At 43.2% G+C, this 22361-nt stretch overlaps 1 protein-coding gene across 3 annotated transcripts in view; it reads right to left on the bottom strand.

Moving 5' to 3' along the window:
- Nucleotides 1-1305: 1305 nt before the first annotated feature.
- The window catches only part of UBR2 (ubiquitin protein ligase E3 component n-recognin 2), a 109569-nt gene continuing 88513 nt past the window's right edge, over nt 1306-22361 (bottom strand). For all 3 annotated transcript variants that reach the window (XM_037052849.1, XM_037052855.1, XM_037052839.1), the window contains exons 37-47: nt 18462-18558; nt 18172-18239; nt 15931-16066; nt 14880-14970; nt 11578-11708; nt 10019-10127; nt 8573-8629; nt 7036-7113; nt 4234-4404; nt 2914-3015; nt 1306-1597 (exon numbers count right to left, since the gene is read on the bottom strand). In XM_037052849.1, the coding sequence (XP_036908744.1) occupies nt 1456-1597; nt 2914-3015; nt 4234-4404; nt 7036-7113; nt 8573-8629; nt 10019-10127; nt 11578-11708; nt 14880-14970; nt 15931-16066; nt 18172-18239; nt 18462-18558 (1182 nt within the window). In that variant the 3' untranslated portion in view covers nt 1306-1455. The remainder of the gene's footprint in view (nt 1598-2913; nt 3016-4233; nt 4405-7035; nt 7114-8572; nt 8630-10018; nt 10128-11577; nt 11709-14879; nt 14971-15930; nt 16067-18171; nt 18240-18461; nt 18559-22361) is intronic.

Below are 22361 nucleotides of genomic sequence, written 5' to 3'. Positions count from 1 at the left end.
TCGATACAGTTCAAAGAAAATGGAGTGAAAGGGTTAGTTGCATCGGCTGAAAACGATCCAAGAGCCTCTCATTACTCATTTGTCCTTTAGCCCGGCTCCTAGAGACTGAATTCATTCCTCCGCTCAATCTGCCATCATTCTCCGTGTGCTCAACCTCTCAGCACACGTGCACCAGGCCCCAGCGGCCGTGTGCTGTGTGATAGTTATAATCTAGTAGCTATAATCCAATAGTCATAATCTTAGTAAAAACAATGATTAAAAAGAATAAAAAGCCTGGGACACCCAGGCTGTCCCAGGAATGCACTAAGTGAGCCAGCAGGTAAAGAGCAATCCATCTATTCCAAGAAGTGCGAACAGGGATGGGGTCACGGGAGCCTCAACACACAGTGTTGTTTCTTTTTATTTTTTGCTAGAGTTTGATTCTAGATGCATAATCTTTTCCATTTAGTCTTAGAAATAAGAGAATATATCATCTGAAAAATTAGGATACTCTGTAAGTTTTCAAAAAGCCCTTTAAAATGAGTTTTTTCTCTCAAAGCCAGAAGTCTTGCCAAAAGAAAAAAGAAAAAAAAAACCCCAACTTCCCACAGCTCTGAAAACTGCCCAACACTCGGAGAAACAACCGTCTTCCCTTCCGCCCAGGAGTTCCTCGACACGAGCGCCCCCAGCCCTCTCTCAGCGGATGCAGACGAGGGAAGGCGCTTTCCAAATCCGCTGCTCTGCTCTTAGGGGTAGGGTCCTGTCAGTAGAGGGGATGCAGACCCAGTCCACGTTGAGAGTCACTGAGGGGACTAGGAAACGTGACCCCATGCATCACAGAGGCCATTTCCTCCTGCTGGTGAGTCAGCTTCANTGAAAACTGCCCAACACTCGGAGAAACAACCGTCTTCCCTTCCGCCCAGGAGTTCCTCGACACGAGCGCCCCCAGCCCTCTCTCAGCGGATGCAGACGAGGGAATGCGCTTTCCAAATCCGCTGCTCTCTGCTCTTAGGGGTAGGGTCCTGTCAGTAGAGGGGACGCAGACCCAGTCCACATTGAGAGTCACTGAGGGGACTAGGAAACGTGACCCCAGGCATCACAGAGGCCATTTCCTCCTGCTGGTGAGTCAGCTTCAGGCCCGAGTGCCCCGTGATCAGCCATGTGACGTGGCTCAGACGCCTGGGATGGTCTAACGTGGTCAGATGCTCACGGCGGGGCTGCGTCCGGCTTAGGAAGAGAAGCTCCTGGCGAGAAGTTACGTTTGAGGGATACAGCAAACGGTTCAAGAAAAAAAATACACTGACGGGAGATGATTTTCATCAGCCCATGGAGCCAGAGACTATAAAAATAAAACTGGGAAGAAAAGCTTAACTAAAGAGTTTATTTCCAAATCCAGTAGAACTTGCTTCCTATTCTCCTTCTCGAAAAGCTGCTAAGTTACAAAAATCCAAGTTTATGTTTCTGGCAGCCCAGTAATTACAGATGCTGCCAGTCAACACCGACCAACGTCTGGTTTGCCTCCTGTGCGTGGCCGATTTCCTCCGTGATACTGTGCTGGTGCCAGAGCTTCTGAATCTTCTTAAATCGCTCTTTGCACAAATGTAAAGGATTTCCCCGTCTAGAAAGAAGACAGATGTCACTCTGGATGCATTCCGTTTATTCATCTATTATATCCCAGCCTTTCCCGGTTTAGGAAAAGTTCCCCATTATTGGTGTTAGATCTGCAAAATTTGTTTGGCAGGTGACTGTTTAAGACATTAGCTTTGAAGGTTTGCTAGGGGGAGCTGAAGGGGAATTACACCCTGAGAGAAGGAGGAAAATGCACTCGAGCTGTACTTCCTCAGAGTGGGGTGAGGGGATAAGGGGCGCCGTTGAGCAGGGGGCTCTTGAATCAAGAGGCTAAAACTATGGATGGATTTATTGCCTATTTTGTTGATTAAATGTAAAACAAGAAGGGAGGGGGCAGGGGAGAGGATGGAAGGAAAATTACAGGGGTATGCATGTTCCTCAGAGTGCTGTCTTTCAGCTACAAAGGCTAAGTAGCTAAATGCAAATAACATCTGGGTCGCATTTAACCAGAGCACAGGTTTTGGTGAGTTTGTACCTGGGGCCTTTACTTCCAATTCACTGACCGCGATCCTCTCACTCTCTAACCAAAGCTCCTCCTAGGAGCCCGCACACCTTAGAGAATAGGAAGAACCATCACCAGGTAGCGTGTACCTTCATAACCTTGCAGCCAAGCATGTGGGGCATCCCATTTACTTATTCTGCCTCAGTTTCTAGGCCTTGAACTTCTGCTCCTCAAGGCTGGATGGTTATAACTAAGTTAAGACTGTTACCTCCTTTGGGCAGACAGAAGTGGTCTAACAGGTTCTATAATAGTACTTGAGGGAACTGTAATGGGCATTTGCTTTATACAATGACAGAAGTTATCACAGAAGTGACTGAGCCTCAAGTACTGGTGTACTGCTCTCTATGTCCTAAATCTTGTCCCACAGATTCTTATGTAATAAGCTCATTTCTCATCAATAGAGATTCGCCCTCTTAGACCACCTGCAGAACACGGGGTCTCTCCCCACAAAGCCACACAGTTCCAGTGGGCTCTCCCTGCAATGTGCCCATGCTGTGCATGCCATGTGGCAGTTCAAATGATTCTGGTTCTCTGGAGTGAGAAATGGAGGAAAGGCGCACTGTGTCCTGTTCTCTCCCCGTATCTGGCCAGTGGCCCTCATGATGTTCTGGAGCCAGGGAGGGAAATGCCAAACCAGGCAGCTAGCGTGCCCTCCTTGGAAGAACCCACAGATACCAGCCACCTCTGCCAGAACAGGACGCCTGAGCTGCCCGGGCTGTGAGCAGGCTGCCCGCGTTCACCACGTGCTGAAGGCTCCGGAGGCCCAGGGAGCCAGCCCTCCCCCCCAGGATGTGGGCCCTTACCTGAGTCCCTGGTCAGTCTCCCCATAGTCATCGAGGTACGGAGGAGAATAAAAACAGCCTTTGGTTTTGCCGGCTAAAAATAGCACCTGACATTCCCGTACTCTGTAGAGAGACCATCGACACATTATACATTACAACCAAGGTTTAGAGCCAGTTTCAAATGGACTGAAGTCTTATAATAAGTAAATTGATACAGGGAGGAAAAGGAGCACTGTGAGTTAGGAATCAACAGCTCACATAATAGTAGCATTTAAAAAATTGTGAAGTGTGAAAAAGGTAACTTCTAAACGTAAAATAGTTGCTGGTATTTTAACCCCTACTGTGAGGAAATCGTTCATTATAAAGCAGTACACAAACACTGTGAATCAGGTTGACCTGAGACACAAATCAACCCTGTACACGACCAGAAAACTCTGAAATACGCCAGGTCTGGGGAAATACTGCCTTCACATTTTTCCTAGGGGTGATTCAAATCCGGGCCCCCGAGAGGCCCGTCAGGCTCCGGGGCACAGAGATGACTAAGATCCCCAGACACTCACGTCACTTCTTTCCTTCACGCCCCGACATGGTCTCCACCCCCTCGGGGACGAAACTGGGGAGGGCCGGGCGCCACCACGACTCCTCTCCAGCGACCCAGCCTCCTCGCTGTTTCCTAAACAGGGCAGGCACATGCCTAGCAATTTTGTGCGTGCGGCCCCCTTTCGAGAATGCTCTCCCCACTTGTTTAGGCCTTTCTTCAAAACTCACTTTTCCAGGGAACCCTTCCTGGTTTCCTATCTGAAATCAACCCCCCACATGCCATTCCCTACTCCCCTCCCCTGCACACAGCACTTTCCAAATTCTGATCGGTCTTGTTGACTTTCTAACGCGCTCACTAGAAAATGAGCGCCGGGAAGGCAGAGACTCTGGTCTGCCTCGCTGACTGCCGTCTCTCAGTGCCCAGGACACAGCTGTCCACGGTAAGCGGTTGTTGTGGGCTGCTGAGTATGCACAGCCATATACACTGGTCTGTGACATGTACGAATCCCAAACCATAAAGACACGACACAAGGAGTAACTGTGACTAGATGTGGGTAGAAAATCCAGTGAGACGACTGGAAGTTTCACGTTAGAATGAGGCTTGAGGAAAGCAGGAGGGAATTCTCACAGGGGCAGGAATGATGATTAGCAAGAACCAACAAAGAATTAGCACGAGCCAAATCCGAGATATGTGACAAGGCTCCTCATGTTCTTCAGATGAATTAAAACACATGAGAACGGGGTCTCAGAAGGCTTTGCAATACAGGTGGTTGTGTTCTGTGCCGCCCGCCAGGGCCTTACCTCAGGAAGACGCCCACTCCGGAGCCGCAGGAGTGGGTGTGCGCCGTGCAGGCCCCCACGTCCTCGCCTTCCAGTTCAGTCTGACAGCAGTAGCTCTGGGAGCACAACAAAGTTCCACACACAAGGCACAGAGTTGGGGCTCTGCTCTTGTCGCCGCCTGATTTGGGGCACCTCCATGGAACAACAACAAAAAACCAAGTCATCGCTGTTCAAAAGAGGGACTGAAGAGCTGACAGTGAAACCCCTGGGGCCCTGGCTGCTGGGACTCTGGACTGAGGCTGGCCAGTGTACCAGGAATTTACCAGTTTGATGCCGGGGTTGCAGGCCAGGTCCCCAGGTGGGGGCACTCAAGAGGCAACCTACTGATGTTTCTCTCACGCATTGATGTTTCTCTCCCTGTCTTTCTTCCCCCTTCCCTCTCTCTATAAACATGAAACATAATAAAGTCTTAAAAACAAATAAAACAAAACACTGTGGGAAAAACTTTTTGCTCCACCTCTGATCAAGATGGTGGCATAAGCAAACATGGCTCACCTCTTTGCACAGCACATTAAAATTACAACTAAACTACACAATAATCATCACTCAGAACCATCGGAAACTGAATTAACTGGAGGTCTGACAACTACGGAATTAAAGAAACCACCTGCATCCAGACCGGTAGGAGGGGCACAGACACAGAAGAGACTGGTTCCTCACCCATGTGGAGTGGATAAAATTTGGAAGGGGCATCTTGGGAGTGAGGAGTCCCAGCTCCACACCAGGCCCCCCAGTCCAGGGTTCCAGTGCCCAATAGGTAAGTCCCTACAACTCCTGGCTGCAAAAACCTGTAGGGATTGAGTCAGTGGAAGAAACTTCTGGAGCCCTAAGCAGTTCCCTTTAAAGAACCCACACACAGACTCCCTTAGTCAGACTCACTCCCTCTGAGCTCCAGCACTGGGGCAGCAGCTTAACAGGCACCAGTGGCATAGAGAGAGGAACCAAAGTCTCTGGCACCAAGGCGAGCAGAGGCCAATGCCCCTTTTCTAAATCCTCCTCTCCAATAGAGTGGACAAGCTGGTGTCATATCCAAGACTCCATCAACCTGGCTAACACTGTTAGACCAGCCTTGGAGATCCCCAGAGACTCTGTCCCCCCCAATTTATAGGCCCGCCTAACTGCTTTTCCATATGAATGGGTGGTCTTGGCTCTGGTGTCACTGGCCTCAGTGAGCATCAAAGCCCCTCATTAGCAGCAAGCCAGCCTAGTTTCACAGCTTGGCTTTGCCTCAGAACCTCCAAGGCCAGCACAAGGAACAACCATCTCAGATGTTTTATAGCTCAGGCAGGATGGCCCCGGGCAAAACACAGGTGGCGGCTGACCTTGGCCTGCACCACCTGGGAAAACCCAGGGGCAGTGCACCCAGTGGACAGTTACAGACCACTGGTAAGTGTACCACCACCCCACCCTTGTACCACTGATCCCCTATGGAAGGTGGAGTTTGGCAATAAGTGGTCAAAGCCAGTCCTTGCAGCTGACTGGCCTAGGTAAATCCCTCCTATTGATCTGCCAATGGCAACCAAGGCTCAATTACAAGAAGAAGGTGAACTCAGCCCACACAAAGGCTGCACCTGAGTACCCAGCTTGGGTGATAGGGGAGGCTGTGCCACTGGACCCTACAAGGCACCTACTACATTAGGCCATACTACCAAGACCTGGAGTCAAAGCAGCTCTACCTAGTACACGGAAACAAACACAGGGAAGGTGCCAAGATGAGGAGACAAAGAAACATGGCCCAAATGAAAGGACAGACCAAAATCCCTGAAAAAGAACTAAACGAAATGGTGATAAGCAATCTATCAGATGCAGAGTTCAGAACACTGGTTATAAGGATGCTCAAGGAACTTAGTGAGTACCTCAATAGCATAAAAAAGATCCAGCCAGAAATGAAGGGCACATTAATAAAATAAAGAACCATTTACAGGGAAACAACAAGAGAGTGGATGAAGCTGAGAATCAAATCAGTGGTATCTGATCAAATCGACTGCCGGGATTGAATCTACAAACCAGGCAAATGCCCTGACCTGGAATCAAACCCACAACCCTTAAGTGTACAGGACAATGGTCCAACCAAGTGACCACCAAGCCATGGTGGTAACGTTTAATTTTTTACACTACTAATTATTCTTTATGCTATTAAGTTAAATATTTAATAATGCATTAAAATTACCAAGAACTCTTATTACTTTATACAGGGTGGGGCAAAGTAGGCTTATAGTTCTTTGTACATAAAAGTTTATTTTGTATTATTATTTACTAATTATTGTATTATTTTCCATGTGGGCAACTGCAAACCTACTTTTGCCTCACCCTGTAGTGCAACCTGTTATTTGTTTCTTTTTACTTTATTTTTAGAGCGAGGGGAAGGAAGGGAGAAAGAGAGGGAGAGAAACATCGATGTGGAAGAGATACATCAGTTGGTTGCCTCTTCCATGTCCTCAACTGGGGACCTGGCCTGCAACCTACCCATATGTCCAGACTGGGAACCGAACCAGGGATCTTTCAGGTTGCAGGCCAGGGCTGAACTCTTACTGAGATAACATTTATGAACCAAACTTGCTCCCCTATCTCCTGCTTTCCTGTATCTTACTCTGAAACATGGTAGAACGATGCTTTTACAAGTTGGGTAGTGCAGGGACTACCAATGTTACAATTTCCCCACCCAAACAATACAGAACAATGAACAAAATCCCTTAAATTCTGTATGAGAAGTGAGTGTTTCCACTGGTAGGAAATGATCATTGTTCTAATATGAAGACTTACGAGAAATTAGATGCTTGATTAATGAGGCTGCTGTAATCCTCTGGAAGACCTATTAATTTGTTAGATTCTCTTGGATAGCTTAAAAAAACACACACATATAACCAGTTAATATGACATCATATCACACCAATGACAAGATAATTCGGCTTAGTCGAAACAAACAAAGGCAGACTGAATTTGAGTGACCGAGTGCTACCACAGCCATGAGTGCCCCAGGAAAAAACTTAACACTCACATTGAAACCGAACAAAGGGACTTTGGGTTCACATTTTTACTTGAAAAGCTCAGAATAAATGATCAGGACAGTAGACAGAACTTAGAATCTGCCCCATTTACGTAAAAATGTGGTAGCTCTGGGAAGCAGGGGAGGGACAGAAAAGGAGGTTCATGCCCAGGCTTCTCCCCAAACAACTTGGTAACGGAGAGCCCAACCACAGAGCCCAGGAGACAGAAGACAGAAGAGATGTGCTTATTAAAGGTGATGTTAGGGGACAAATGAGTTGGAGGAGAGAAGTAGAGAACAGATAATTTAGAGATACCAGGACAAGTTAATTCAGATAAAACTCAGATCCAAGTTCAACTGGTGTTTGAGGCCCCACTCTCACGGCTCACCCCTGCCCTGCCTGGGCCCCCGTGCTTGGCCTTCCCTACTTTACCTGGGGCAGAGGCAGGGGTGACTGAAAGCAAGAAGGGGCTACCTGGACTGCAGTTCTCACACCAGAATTACTCGGGGAAAACTTGGTGTTGGAGGGACAGACATGCTTGGAGCCCAATTTAGAAAAATCAGAATTGGTTGTAGGGTCCTGAGAATTTTTTAAAAGTTCCCAAAGTTATTCTGATATGGCTGAACCGTATAAAATTGGTGGTATTCAACCTTGTTTGACTTATAACAACTGCAATTTCATGTGGTTCAATCTAATAAAATTGGGGTGTTAACACCTCTGGATTTGGAACAGACTGTATACAATCAAAGATATAACACACAATCTCCTTTAGTGCTCTGATTTTTATGGATAATGTACATAGCATAACCCAGGAGATATTAATCAATGGAACACATCTGTTATCACCTGGTAGTGCACACTGAGGAATCAGAATAGTGCTAACGACAAAGGAATGAGAAAAAAATCCCAAACCGACTGGTAACCATTTGAAAAGTACTGAACCTGAGTGACAGGAATGTGGAATCATCTTATGCTATTCTTTAAAATCTGGGATAGTTTTAATCTTCTCATATAAAAGAAAAAAATAGAGCTAAGAAAAACTTTTAAAAAAACCCCACACTTTTTAAGATCAAACACTTCAAAACAGAATTTTGTTATTTGCTTCCTCTGCCAAGAACAATGCTTTGTATCTCTGCTCCTCACCTGACTTCTGCAAACTCTCACCACCATCAGACTGAGGAGGACAGAACACCAGGGCACGAGGCCTGAGTGGTGGCCATGAAGGAGTGAGTGGCACGCATTCCCTGCTTCCGCCCCGCCCGCCCCGCCCGCCCCGCCCCGCCCTGCCTTGGAAGTGATGGTCTCTAACTTACCTGATAGCATCTCTTTCTCCATTTAGATATCTTTTAACTTCACTGTTCTGACACCAACTTTAAGGTAATTGGGAAAAAAACAAAACATAACACTTTTACATTTAAAGGGCTAGAACTAGAGTTACTTTCCTCTCTAAATCTAGTAAGAGGAAAAAAAAAACATCTTTGTTTAATATATTTACCTAATCAAAAGAAGCTTGGGAAATACCATATTTTGCCTGCAATTTTTAAAACCACAAAAATATGATCCATGATTTTCTAAACATAAGAATGCTAAATATATTAAAATTTGTGGCTACATGCATTATTACCCCACTAATTTGGACACTCTGGAAAAACCAGTCTGAATTAAAGAAAAGCTCTTATTATCTGGAGCTAGAAACTTAAATTCAAAAAGTTTTTTTTTAACTGTAGTAAAATATACATAACATAAAACTTGCCATTTTTAAGTGCACGGTTTTGTGGCATTAAGTACACTGACACTGTCGGGCAACTCCCACACCATCCACTTCTAGAACTCTGTCAACCTGGCAAACCGTACTCGTCCACCACAACCCCTTCTTCCCTGACCAGTCCCTGGCAATCACCGTTCCATGTTCTGTCTCCATAAATTCGACTACCACAGGATGCTCAGGTAAGTAAAAACTCACAACCTTTGTTCNTAAAATATACATAACATAAAACTTGCCATTTTTAAGTGCACGGTTTTGTGGCATTAAGTACACTGACACTGTCGGGCAACTCCCACACCATCCACTTCTAGAACTCTGTCAACCTGGCAAACCGTACTCGTCCACCACAACCCCTTCTTCCCTGACCAGTCCCTGGCAATCACCGTTCCATTTTCTGTCTCCATAAATTCGACTACCACAGGATCCTCAGGTAAGTAAAAACTCACAACCTTTGTTCTTTTGTGACTGGCTTGTTTTACTCAGCATGTCTTCAAGGTTCATCCTCCACATTATGTCAGAATTCCCTTCTATTTTAAGGCAGAATAATATACCCCACTGTGTGGGCGCACCACACCCCATCTATCCATTCATCTGGTAACAGATACGGGGTGGCTGCCACGTTTCGGCTTGTGAATAGTGCCGCTGCGACCACGGTGTACAAGGACGTATCTGAGGCCCTACTTTCAATTCTTTTGCAATATATACCTCAAAGCGTAGTTTCTGGATCACAGGGCGAGTCTACGTTTAACTTTTTAAGGGACCACCATACTGTCTTCCAGAGCAAATCTGCTTATGTTATTCACTAGCTCCACAAAAATCGTACCCGCAAAGGTAAATCCTTAACTAAGAAGGCCTACTACTCATTATAGTTTAAATTGCATGGATTGAAGTCTTCCAGGCTTACTAATTGGGAATTCTGCAACATATGTGATAAACTAGTTTGTTTCCATGTAACTTCATTCAATATAAAGAAGAAGAAGGGTATAACCATTACCTTTCAATCAGCACTTTTGTTATTTCACTATTTTCTTGAAATAGGGAAATGAGGTTGTTTGGCAGGGAAAGATAGTTACATAGATGTTCGAAATGCCTTGTTCCAGAAACTGCAAACAGAGAAGAAAGAGTAAGCAGAGAACAAAGAAGAGAACCTGCATCGGCGTAAGCAACAGTAGAGCTGACAGGAAAGAACCCGCATTTGCCAGTACGTAACTTGTAGGGCGGTCAGACGACATGTGGACCGAAGTCACGGAAAAGGACACAATTCCGAGTGGGGTCAGGGGGCTCCTACGTCAAACTCGGTCCCATTCCTTGGAGCCTGTTTTACCACTTATAAAGTGGTACGCCTGCATGGTCCACTTCATGGGGTTAGTTAGGAACATTCAATGACAAAAACAATATGCGAGTGTTCTGGAGAAGTATAACGCAGTACAGAAATATAAGATGATTTCATCACGGGAGATGGATTTAAACTCTTACTCTACCATCCCTGCAAATGATTAGGAGGTCTGCATCATTCTCCATGTGCCTGGGCAACTTAGCTGACTGGAGATGCCAGTGCACAATCTTTTAGAGAACAGTACTACATGCGGGCACCCCATGCCCTTTGCTGAAGGACAGCAAAGTTGGATTCCATACTCCTTTATGAAATGAATCAAAACAGAACATAGGAAACAACTGGGAAATAGCAAATGAATTCCTACATTAAAATCAGATTTATGTGCAATTATGGATATTCTGAACTTTAATGCCACACGTTTCAAGTTAAAAAGTACTTGAGCCTTGACTGGTGTGGCTCAGTTGGTTGGGTGTCGTACTGCAGAGCAAAAGGTTGCCGGTTTGACTCCCAGTCAGGGCACATGCCTGCGTTGCGGATTTTGTTTCCAGTTGGCGTCTGTTCGAGGGGCAGCTGATCAATGTTTTCCTCTCACATCTGTTTCCCTATCTCTCTTCCTCCCTCCCTTCCCCTCTCTAAAAAAAAATAAATAAAATCTTAAAAAAGAAAATACCCCTTCAAATGATTGGTTTTCACTTTTGAAAAGCTAAAGAATCCAGTTTATGAATAACAGTATAACCAGACATTTTAAAAAAGATTTTATTTATTTAGAGAAAGGGGAAAGGGAGGGAGAAAGAGAGGGAGAGAAACATCAATGTGTGGTTGCCCTTCACAAGTCCCCTACTGGGGACCTGGCCCACAACCCAGGCATGTGCCCTGACTGGGTATCGAACTAGGAACCCTTTGGTTCACAGGCCTGCACTCAATCCACTAAACTACACCAGCCAGGGCTATAACTCAACATTTTTATACATGAAAGAGCAAAATTAGAATTTTTTTGAACAAGTAAATATACATACAAAAAGCATATTTACTGGGATCCAATAAAATCAGACTTAAAAAAATGTGCATTTTATTCTACAATTGTGTATATCACCATAGTCAATTAGCTATATTCTAAACTTTTAATCTGTTTTCATTTTTGCAAGTCACCTAATTCTAAGCTGCTAGAATGAAAGAATACATATATTTCCTACATTTTGAAAAAGATTAGCAGTTACCTTGAATTTCAGGTGGGGCAGGAACTCCACTTAAGTAATGAAAAAACAGAGCAGAACACTTCAGGAAAGGCATGATTCCGGCTCTGACACTCCTCCAGAGATGCCAGCCTGAGGGTATTTCTTTCAAGACACTAAAACAAGACAAATAATAGAAAATTTTAATAAGTAAAGATCGTTCTAGTTACAGCACAATGTGAAAAGAGACAACTGTCATTTGGAATTGATGGCATATAGGCTTAAAAAAGTGGGTGGTTCTATTACAGGATGTCAGGAATAAATGGTAATATAGCTTCCAATGCTGTTATTAAAATTTATAGTTCTGGCTGGGTGGCTCAGTTGGTTAGAGCATAGGCCTGTCCAACAGCAGGTTGCAGGTTCGATTCTTGGTCAGGGCACATATCTAGGTTGCAGGTTCCATTCCCATTTGGGGTGCATATGGGAGGCAACTGATTGATGTTTCTCTCTCCCCCTTCCTGTCTAAACGAATTAAAAATAGGGGACTTCCGCTAAGAGGGAGGCAGAGGTGGAACACTGTGCCTCCTGGCACAATGAAGTTTAAAGTCAACAAAGTTTCAGTAACAAAAATGCAGCCAAAACACAGAAAATTGAACTATATGGAAGTCTGACAACAATAAAACCGTTCAGCCAGACCGGTAAGAGGGGCGGAGCCAGCAGTGGAGCAGGGTTGGGCAGGAAAGATCTCAGGCAGCCATGGGCGGATCCCAGGTGTGGGGTAGCAACAGGGGGACCCAGTGAGGGCACAAGGTGGCAGGCTGACCGTGGTCACACATTCTTGGGCAGATAAACCAGCAAAGGAGCGAGCACTGAGAGGACAGCCATTGTCCTGCTCTCACCCCGCCCCCACATACAGCATCACAACCCAGCGACCAAGTTGCCCAGCCCTGGTGAACGCCTAGGGTTCTGCCCCTCATATGTAACAGGTGTGAACAGACCAAAACATGGCTCAAAAAGGACTCAAAGCCCCAAAGCCAATAACTCTAAGTGACCAAAAAATAGTCAACCTACCAGATGCACAGTTCAAAATACTGGTGATCAAGATGCTCACAGAACTGGTTGATTTTAGTCACAAATTAGAGGAACAAATGAAGACTAAACTAATTGAAATGAAGGGAAATGCACAGGGAACCAATAGCGATGGAAAGGAAACTGGGACTCAAATCAAGGGAGTGGACGAGAAGGAAGAAAAAAATGACCAAACAGAAAAATATGAAGAAACAAGAATCCAAAAAAAATGAGGAGAGGCTTAGGAACCTCCAGGACATTTTTAAATGCTCCAACATCTGAATTATAGGGGTACCAGAGGGGAAGAGAATGAGCAAGTGGAAAACTTATTTGAACAAATAATAAAGGAGAACTTCTCCAATCTGGCAAAGGCAATAGACTTCCAGGAAGTCCAGGAAGCTCAGAGAGTCCCAAAGAAGGTGGACCCAAGAAGGAACACACCAAGGCACATCATCATTACATTAGCCAAGATTAAAATGAAGGAGAGAATCCCAGAAGCAACAAGAGATAAGGGGACAGTCACCTACAAAGGAGCTCCCATCAGACGGTCAGGTGATTTCTCAGAAGAGACCTTACAGGCAAGAAGGGGCTGGAAAGAAGTATTCCAAGTCATGAAATCCAAAGACCTACACCCAAGATTGCTTTATCCAGCAAAACTTTCATTTAGAATGGAAGGGGAGATAAAGTGCTTCTCCGATAAGATCAAATTCAAGGAGTTCATCATCACCAAGCCCTTATTATATGAAATGTTAAAGGGACTTATCTAAGAAAAAGAAGACAAAAAATATGAACAGTGAAAGCACAGCAAACTCACAGTTATTAACAACCACACCTAAAATAAAAGCAAACCAAGAGGACAGCTAGATCAGGAGTGGAACCATAGAAATGAAGATCACATGGAGGGTTAGCAACAGGGGAGTGGGAGGAGGAGAAGGGGGGAGAAGATACAGAAAATAAGTAGTATAGAGGGTAGGTAGAAAATAGATAGGGGGGAGGGCAAGAACAGTATGGGAAATATAGAATCTAAAGAACTTGAGACACATGGACATAAACTAAAGGGGGGAGGAATGGTGGGGGAGGGGGTGTGCAGGGTGGAGGGAAATGAAGGGGAGAATTAGAACACCTGTAATGACATATTCAATAAAATATATTAAAAAAGAATTAAAAACAAAAGAAAACATATATACTAAGGAAAGAATTTTTAAAATTTTTTTTAAAGATTATTTATTTATTTATTTATTTTTAGGGAGAGGGAAAGGGAAGGAGAAAGAGTTAGAGAAACATCAGTGTGTGGCTGCCTCTCACATGGCCCCCACTGGGGACCTGGCCTGCAACCCAGGCATGTGCAATCAAACTGGCGACCCTTTGGTTCACAGCCCAGCACTGAGCTACACCAACCAGGGCCCAAAAATTTATAAAAGTAACTAAAAAAAAAAATTTGGAAAAAAACCCTCAAAACTTATCTATTCTTGTAGAATCTCTGTTAGCAAGTATTATTCTGGCAAACTATTTTCATACTAATTTGTCTTATTTATAATTGTAACATGAAAGTTAAAATTAACATGCTTTTCAGAACATCATAAACCACAATTTTTATTGAAATTGTAATATTCTGAAACACATCAATCATAATATGTACCAAATTATTCCTCTGCAAGTAAGCATTTAGATTGCTTTAAATTCTTTGCTAATATAATATTAGAGTTACCTGTTTATGTCTATAGGTTTTTCTATAGGATGGATTATTTTGTTAGTGTGGACTCTCAGAAATGGGGTAACTTAATAAAAAATAAACAATATAGTTCTTGACACATACTGTGAAAAGGCTAAATAAAACTGCCATACCAAGTCAAAAGGACTAAAAGCACATGAAATTCTAATACTTTCATAGCACTCCTGCCAATACTGGGTATTGCCTTAAAAACAAATCATGTCAATTTAATTTGCATATTTTAATTCCTAGTGAGAGAATGTTTAAGAATACCACTTTCCAAAGTAAATTCCATGTCTCTATGTGCCAAATCCTGAGCAAAAAAGGGCTCCACGGCCATGCAAATGTGGGAGGCTCTGCATATTGCTCCTCTCGCGGAGATCTGCTGTCTCTGAGACTTCACTCAGGATGGCACAAAGCAGCTCAGGAGCCCTGCAGACACACTCCCATCCTCCTTTTAAAGCAAGTCACAGACAGCACTCTGCCTTATTTAACAAAATGCCTTTTTCATGCTATCACCTACTGATCTGGGGGGAGCTGCCTGTCACGTAAAAGACTATGATCCCACCTTCCTGTGCTCTGGCGAAGCGTTTTATACAAAGCAAGAACTGCTAATTCTTCTTCACCAGCAGGAGTCTCTTGATCCATGCCATTAGCTTCTGAAAGAGAAGGAAATATCAGTACTCTGTATTTGTCTATTACGTGAACTGACATAGGTGATCCTATCATTAAGCACTTAAATATACTTACACATTCACATATGCTATGAAAATATTCCTACAAAACGCACATAACTTTAATGCCCCAGGTGTGAGCACAGTATCAACTCCATCATAATAAGGAGCTCAGAGGCTTTGGGAGAAGCCAGTGTGCTGATTCAGGAATTCAGGAAGTATGCTGTGAGCTGAATCAGCTAACTATACAGTCTATGGCACTCATATAATTACTAAGCTTATAAAATTAAAAAAAAAAACAAAACATTACTAAGGGATTTTAGTAGGAGAAAGAAACTTGTTCCCAAACTTGTCACATGAGGATAAATAGTAAACACAAGTAGCCTAATTAGTATTTTTTTAAAAGATTTTATTTATTTATTTTTAGAGAGAGGGGAAGGGAGGGAGAAAGAGAGGGAGAGAAACATCAATGTATGGTTGCCTCTCTCGTGCCCCCTACTGGGGATCTGGCCCGCAACCCAGGCACGTGCCCTGACTAGGAATCGAACTGGCAACCCTGTCATTTGCAGAACGACACTCAATACACTAAGCCACACCAGCCAGGGCCCAATTGATATTTTTATATTATTCTCATTCAAGTGCCTCTTCAATACTTTTTAAATTTTAATTATTATTATTATTTTTAAAGATTTTATTTCTTTTTAGAGAGAGGGGAAGGGAAGGAGAATGAGAGGGAAACATCAATGTGTGGTTGCCTCTCACGTGGCTCCCACTGGGGACCTGGTCTGAAACCCAGACATGTGCCCTGAGTGGGAATTGAACCAGTGACCTTTTGATTTGCAGCCCATGCTCAAGCCACTGAGCTACACCAGCCAGGGCTCAATACTTTTTTTTAAACTAAGAAAACTCAAGCACTTCCTTCAAGAAGCTGCCAAAGAGACTCACCTGTACACGAGGTAAGCAGGATCTGTACGATGTGTGCCATAGTAACCAGGTGGAAAATGTGGAGGTCGCCAGTGCCAAGGCTGATCCCTGAAAAATCCTGACAATGCAATGCAGGGAAAGCGAGCACCAAGCCCACCTAGATACCAAACACAGAGTCAGACAGCTTGTTGTTCCGTCCACACTGGAACACGTTTCAGTTTTCTTGATGTGACTCCCTTTAGAGTTCAGTCCCTCCCCTTAAGAAACCTGTTCTTAAACATTACATATTCCACCAGCAAGGGCTAAATAAGACTACTTTAGAGCTGTGAGTCCTGATGGCACTATCCAGTGGTTCCCCTATACATACAAGGGGGAGACCCCCAAACTCTGGAACTTATTAATAAAAAATTGTGTATTTATTCTCATGTTTAAACTTCAGTCACCTTCAAAGTACTCTCCATTTAATACAATATACCTACTGAGACTTTTTTTCCACTGCTCAAAACAGTTTTACAACTCATACATTTTGATGCCTTTTAGTGCTTTGCTGTTTTTTATTTCCCTTCTTCTGTATCTGCAGAATGTTTCCCTCTGAGGACTTTTTTCATCCGGGGAAACAAAAAGTTGCTGGGGACAAGTGCAGGTGAATAGGGAAAGTGGGGCATGGGGGTCATGCTGTTTTTTTTTGTTTTTTTTTTAAGATTTTATTCATTTATTTTTAGAGGGGAAGGGAAGGAGAGAGGGAGAGAAATATCCATGTATGATTCCCTGTCTTGTGTCCCCCGCTGGAAACTGGCCTGCAACCCAGGCATGTGCCCTGACTGGGGATCGAACCGCAATCATCTGGTTCGCAGGCCCACGCTCAATCCACTGAGCTACACCAGCCAGGGTGGGATCATGCTGTTTTTGGTAAAAAACTCAGCATGGTGTGGCGGGTGCACTGGTAAATCACCCATTATAAAATGGGCAAATGTGTTGAAAAAGTCTTAAAAAAAAAATTCACTGAAGCCAAACACAACCTCTCACAACAACACCAGCTAGTACCGATGCAGATGGGTCCCTCTAGAGCACTTACCTAGCAGGGAAGCCTGTACTACAAGGGGCCTTCCCTCAAAACTTATTGTTAATTAAAAAACAGTTGAGCAGTAGAAAAAGCATGGATTTTGGACCTACAAATATCTGGATGCAAACCCAGCTTCTCTTATAAGTTTTTTAGACAAGTTAATACCTCTGAGCCTCAGTTTCCCTGGTGGTAAACTAGAGATAATATGTATGTGTTTTTAATACCTCAGTAGTACGGATTAAGGACTAAACAAGAACAGATGTGGAAGTCTTCAGTTATACAATAAATGTTAGTTCTCCCGTGAGCCTCTGCTGCCTGTCTACAGTAGTTTTCATAGGAGCAATGGGAATATCACCTGGCTAACACTTGCTAGGGACACAGTGATCTAAGCTCTTTCTAAGGATCATCCTGTTAGGTTCTGAACACAATCAGCTCAAAGGCACAGAATACGATGCCCCAAAAGATGAAAGGGATAGCACTTGGGGTTGCTGCAAGGGACACTGCACTCAACGTCCTGAGTAAGGGGATCCATTTGAGGTAGGGCTGAGGTTCAGTCAGTGGTGTGTCCTGGTACCAGGCTGCACAGAAGACATGACTTTCCCTAAACCACATAAAGGGGACATTGATGGCTAAGCAGTGTGACCACAGACAGGGCTGTATGTATCCAAAATACATACTGCTGCTGGGTCAGCAGCAGCCCTTATATAACTTGTGTTATTTTTCCTTCTTTGTAGGTGAAAAACAGAGAGAGGTTAAAATTACTGACCTCAGCTCCAAAGCAAAATAAGAGAGGGTTAGACACCCAGGTCAAGTCTCTTAACTAAATTCCTTTTTTCTTTTTTAAATTTGAATTGATTTTAGAGAAAAAGGAAGGGAGGGGGGTGGGGAGAGAGAGAAACACTGATTTGTTGTTGCCCTTATTTATGCACCCACTGGCTGATTCCTGTATGTGCCTCAACTGGGGAATGAACCTGCAACCCTGTCCTACGGGACAACGCTCCAACCAACGAGGCTACCGACCAGGGTCAGCTAAATTCTTTAACATTTTCTTTTTGAGGTTCCTCAGAAAGAGTTACTCAGAAGTGGTAACAGTAGTGGATGTTACTCTTCCTGTCTGCCTCTACACTGCTCACCGAGCCTGAGATAAAGTTCCACAGTGTGATAAAGAAAATGTAAAACACAAACTACAAGATACTCACCAATAAATGAAACATGTCAATATCTAATATACATGGAAGGTCTCCATAACTGTCATCAGGCACCAATGCTAAATATTTAAGGAAAAAAATTAGCACATTTTATAAATATTACTTAAAATGTGTATAACCTAATTTATGTTTATCTTTATGCAAGATATATATATGAATTTGTAAGCCAGAACTTGTGCCTGAAACAGTATTACCAAAATATTTCTCTCATAATGGAGAGAAGTTGCATGATTAAAGACAAAATTACTTGTCTTACATACAGCACTTGTATTACTACTCACATGCAAAAAGTTTACAGAAGTGTCCTTGCACCACCGAAAGTAACGCCACTGTCCAATGTGCTGCAGCAAATCTAGTTAGTGACCTGAGACAGTCATCCTGAAATAAGGAGATTGACACAATTAGCAAAGAAGCCAGCATGAGAAGCTCTCTTTTTTGAGAAATGCTAGTTCAAATCACAGCCACCTGAAGCAAAGCCAGACGCACAGTGAAATCTCTCTAGATGGTATGCAACTGAATACGACACCTTTAACAACACATCTCTAATGTGCAATAGATGGACTGGGAAATACTACCTGTATGTTGAATAAACCAAAGTGACCTCCTTGCCACCATGCTGCTGGCTGTCTACAGAAAAGAAGGATGTTTTCCAGACAGATAGCAAACAGACTCCCAAGAATGTAATGCAGTATTTCTTTGTATTTATTCTATAAACAGATACTCTGACACATGTAAAACCAATTATAATCAAGTATGAACATGCCCATGAAAAAAAGACAGCTGAGCAATAAGTTGATGAGTTTTTTCTTCCTGCTTCATGCTCTATTTTCCAAAGTTCTCTTTAACGTCGTTTGGCTCAAAATATTGAGGACCTGCTACACGACAGTCTTGGTTCTGAAGATGTGAAAATGAAACTGACAGTGCTTCAAGGAGCTCACAACCATGGGGGTGGGACGGGGAAGAAAAGAGAGATGGAGGCGGCTGAGGGAGGCAGGAGCACCTATGAGGGACATCACACCCACAGGACATGGCTCAGAGGTTTCCAAGGGAAGGCAAAGCTTGAAGAGCATCATTAAACAGCAGGTGTCTACTCAGGGTACTTGAGCAGTAACAAAAGGCCTGAAAACTAGCATTTGGGGACTAACAGTGATTCTGTAAATCTGGACCATGGATGTGTGGACTGTCAGGTGATAATGGAGAAATAGGCTAAGAAGTTTAAGAGATATGATAGGCTAAGAAGTTTAAAAGAGATGATTAGGGTGACTTCAGGAGTAATTCCTCTGATAACGTATCAGAAAAGAGTGAGATTCACAGGCAAGAAATGACAGAGTGCTGAAACAAACAAGTGGAAGTAGGAATGGAAGGAATGAGACAAATGTGCAGGATGGAAATTCATCAAACTCTGCGACCAACTGGATATGAACATTCACACCAAGTGATGAATCCAATAGGACTTTTGAGGTTCTACTTCGCCACCTGGATGGACAGCGATGACATTGACAGTAACTAAGGCGATTCAGGAAAAAAAATGATTTGGATTGTTCAGTGCAAGGGGCCTTTAGAAGATCCAGGTGAAAAAAATAAAGCCAGCAATGCGATAATAGTTCTGGTTTGGGAATCATCTGGATATAATTGAAACTAGAGACACAAATGGGGTTACCAGGGAAAGGTATCAAGACAATTGAGAGTCAGGGGCCAAACTCGGGGGGGTTTAAAACATGTACAGAATGGAGGGGGGTGGGTGGCAAACTGAGGAGCCACCAGAAAGGTAGAGAGAAACCAGAAATGTCACAGAAATCAAGAGAGAAAATGAGTTTCAGAAGGAAGTAGTTAACAAAATTAAGTAAATTGAAATGTCAATAAGGGCCAAAAGATGCCCACCCAGAAGGGTGCCAGGGAGATCATTCGGTGAACTTGGTAACAGGTACTCCAAAGAGTGAAAATTGCAGGGAGTTGAAAACTTGAAGGGTTAGCTTTAACAAGAAATTGGAGCTAGGGTATACACTACTGTTTAAGTTTTTCTGTGTATAAAATTTCTTTCGCTCAATATGAAATAAAATGAAAAATGGCAGTTGTTAGTTCTTTTATCAGTATTTTAGCATTTTTTACTGCGTGGTGAAATAAAATATGCTTTAAAATGGCTTGGTCATAAGAAAGCCTAGGTCGTAGACAGCAGGAAGAGAACACTGCGGGCAAGAGTGGGAGCAGGGTGAAGGAGCGCACCTGTGCACCAGAGGGCCAGGAGGGCTGGAGGAGGTCACAGAAGGGGTAACGGATGGAGAGGGATGCACTTCAGATAATGAGCGGAAGGATCAGCCACCTTACTCAGCGCCCCTCATCCTCTGACCCAGGAGAGGACGTGGGTGGAGAGGCACGTTGAGTCCGAAGAGTGGGAGTCAGGAAAGCAGAAGCTCACCCCTAAGTTGTATGGGTTCCTCATACAGTATTATTTTGGATATTAATCTCTTGTTAGATGTTATCATTTATATCTTTTCCAATTCACTAGGCTGTTTTTGTTGTTTGGTGGGTAGTTTTGTTCTTTGTGCAAACACTTTTTAGGGTGACGTATTTCCAATTTATGTTTTTCTTTGGTATCCCTTACCCCAAGGAGACATATACAAAAAAAAATATTGCTAAGAGCCATGTCAAGGAGTTTACTGCTGATGCTTCCTTCCAGGGCTTTTACGGTTTTAGGTCAGGCATGCTTTACCATGCTTCGCTTTACTGCACTTCGCTGATAATGTGTTTTTTTTTTTAAACAAATTAAAGGTTTGTGGTAACCTCGCATCGAGCAAGTTTATTGGCACCATTTTTTCCCAACAGCATTTGCTCACTTTGTGTCTCTATGTCACATCTTATAATTCTTGCACTATTTCAAACTTTTTCATTATTATATCTGTTAAAGTGATCTGTGATCAGTGACCTTTGGTGTTGCTATTGTATCTGCTTTGTGGGGTTGTGAACCACGCCCATGTAACAAGGCAAACTTCACTGATATGTTGTGTATGTTCTGACTGCTCTGCTGACTGGACATTCATCTCTCTCCTCCCTGGGCCTCCATATTCCTTGAGACACAATAATATTGAATTCAGGCCAATTAATAACCTTACAACGCATCCAAGTGTTCAAGTCCAAGAGTCAACTGATGTGGCAAATTTCATCACTGTCATACTTTCAGCAAGTGCCACAGCCACCCCCATGGTCAGCAGCACTGACAACACTGAGTCATGGGTATAAGCAAAAAGATTATGCCTCACTGAATGCTAAGGTGATGGTTACCATTTTTTAGCAATAAGTATTTTTTAAATTAAAGTATGTAAACTCTTTTTTAGACATAATTCTAAAAGCACACTTAATAGATTATAAAACAGTGTAAACATAACTTTCACGTGCGCTGGGAAACCAAAATCTCATGAGACACGCTTTACTGAAACAGCGGCTCTATCGTGACGGTCTGGAATAGAACCCACAGTACCGCTGAGGCAGGCCTGTGGTGGTTTCTGTTCCTCGGATAAGCTCTCACACCAGTGGTTCTCAATCCTGGCTCCTGGGACACTTTAAAAAAATATTAACGCCTGAGGACCATCTCCAGATACTCTGGTTTAACTGACCTGTGGCAGAGATTAGGTTTGGGGTTTTTTTTTTTTTTGAGAATTTTTATGAGTTTATTTGAGCCAAACTGATGACATACACTTGGGAGCAAGTATCAAATGCTCCCCAAGATCAGACATTTTTAAAAATTCCCCAGGAGATTCTATATGAATCAAATTACATGATTTTACTCTTATGTAAATTCACCCCCTGACACGAGCAGCACAGTGAGAATTTGCAAGCTCTGACTGTGTATTCCCCTTCCTCATATTTTTAGGCATTAAATGCACTGTTTTGACATTAATTTTTACTTAATTAATTTAAATGCTGCTTATGAAGGGTAGTCAAATGTAGTGGAGGATGCACTCTGTTTTATATTTCTGATTATAGCATTAAAAATTCAAGAACAAGCACTGTTTTCTGTTTTTCCCCCATTTTTTATGTGTTTAAACTAAAAGCCCTAGATGAAAAGACCCAAAATCTTTTTTAAAAAAAAGAGAAATTAAACCACACACATTACTTCTTTAAAAGAATTACAGAAAATTTCATTTTACTATGAAATGAATAAAGCTATGCTTTAATAATCAATT

This window comes from Sturnira hondurensis, unplaced genomic scaffold (genome assembly GCF_014824575.4).
Source record: "Sturnira hondurensis isolate 20B ecotype Veracruz unplaced genomic scaffold, ASM1482457v3 Scaffold0000880, whole genome shotgun sequence".
Lineage (NCBI taxonomy): Eukaryota > Metazoa > Chordata > Mammalia > Chiroptera > Phyllostomidae > Sturnira > Sturnira hondurensis.
This window is presented reverse-complemented; position numbering and strand designations above follow the sequence as displayed.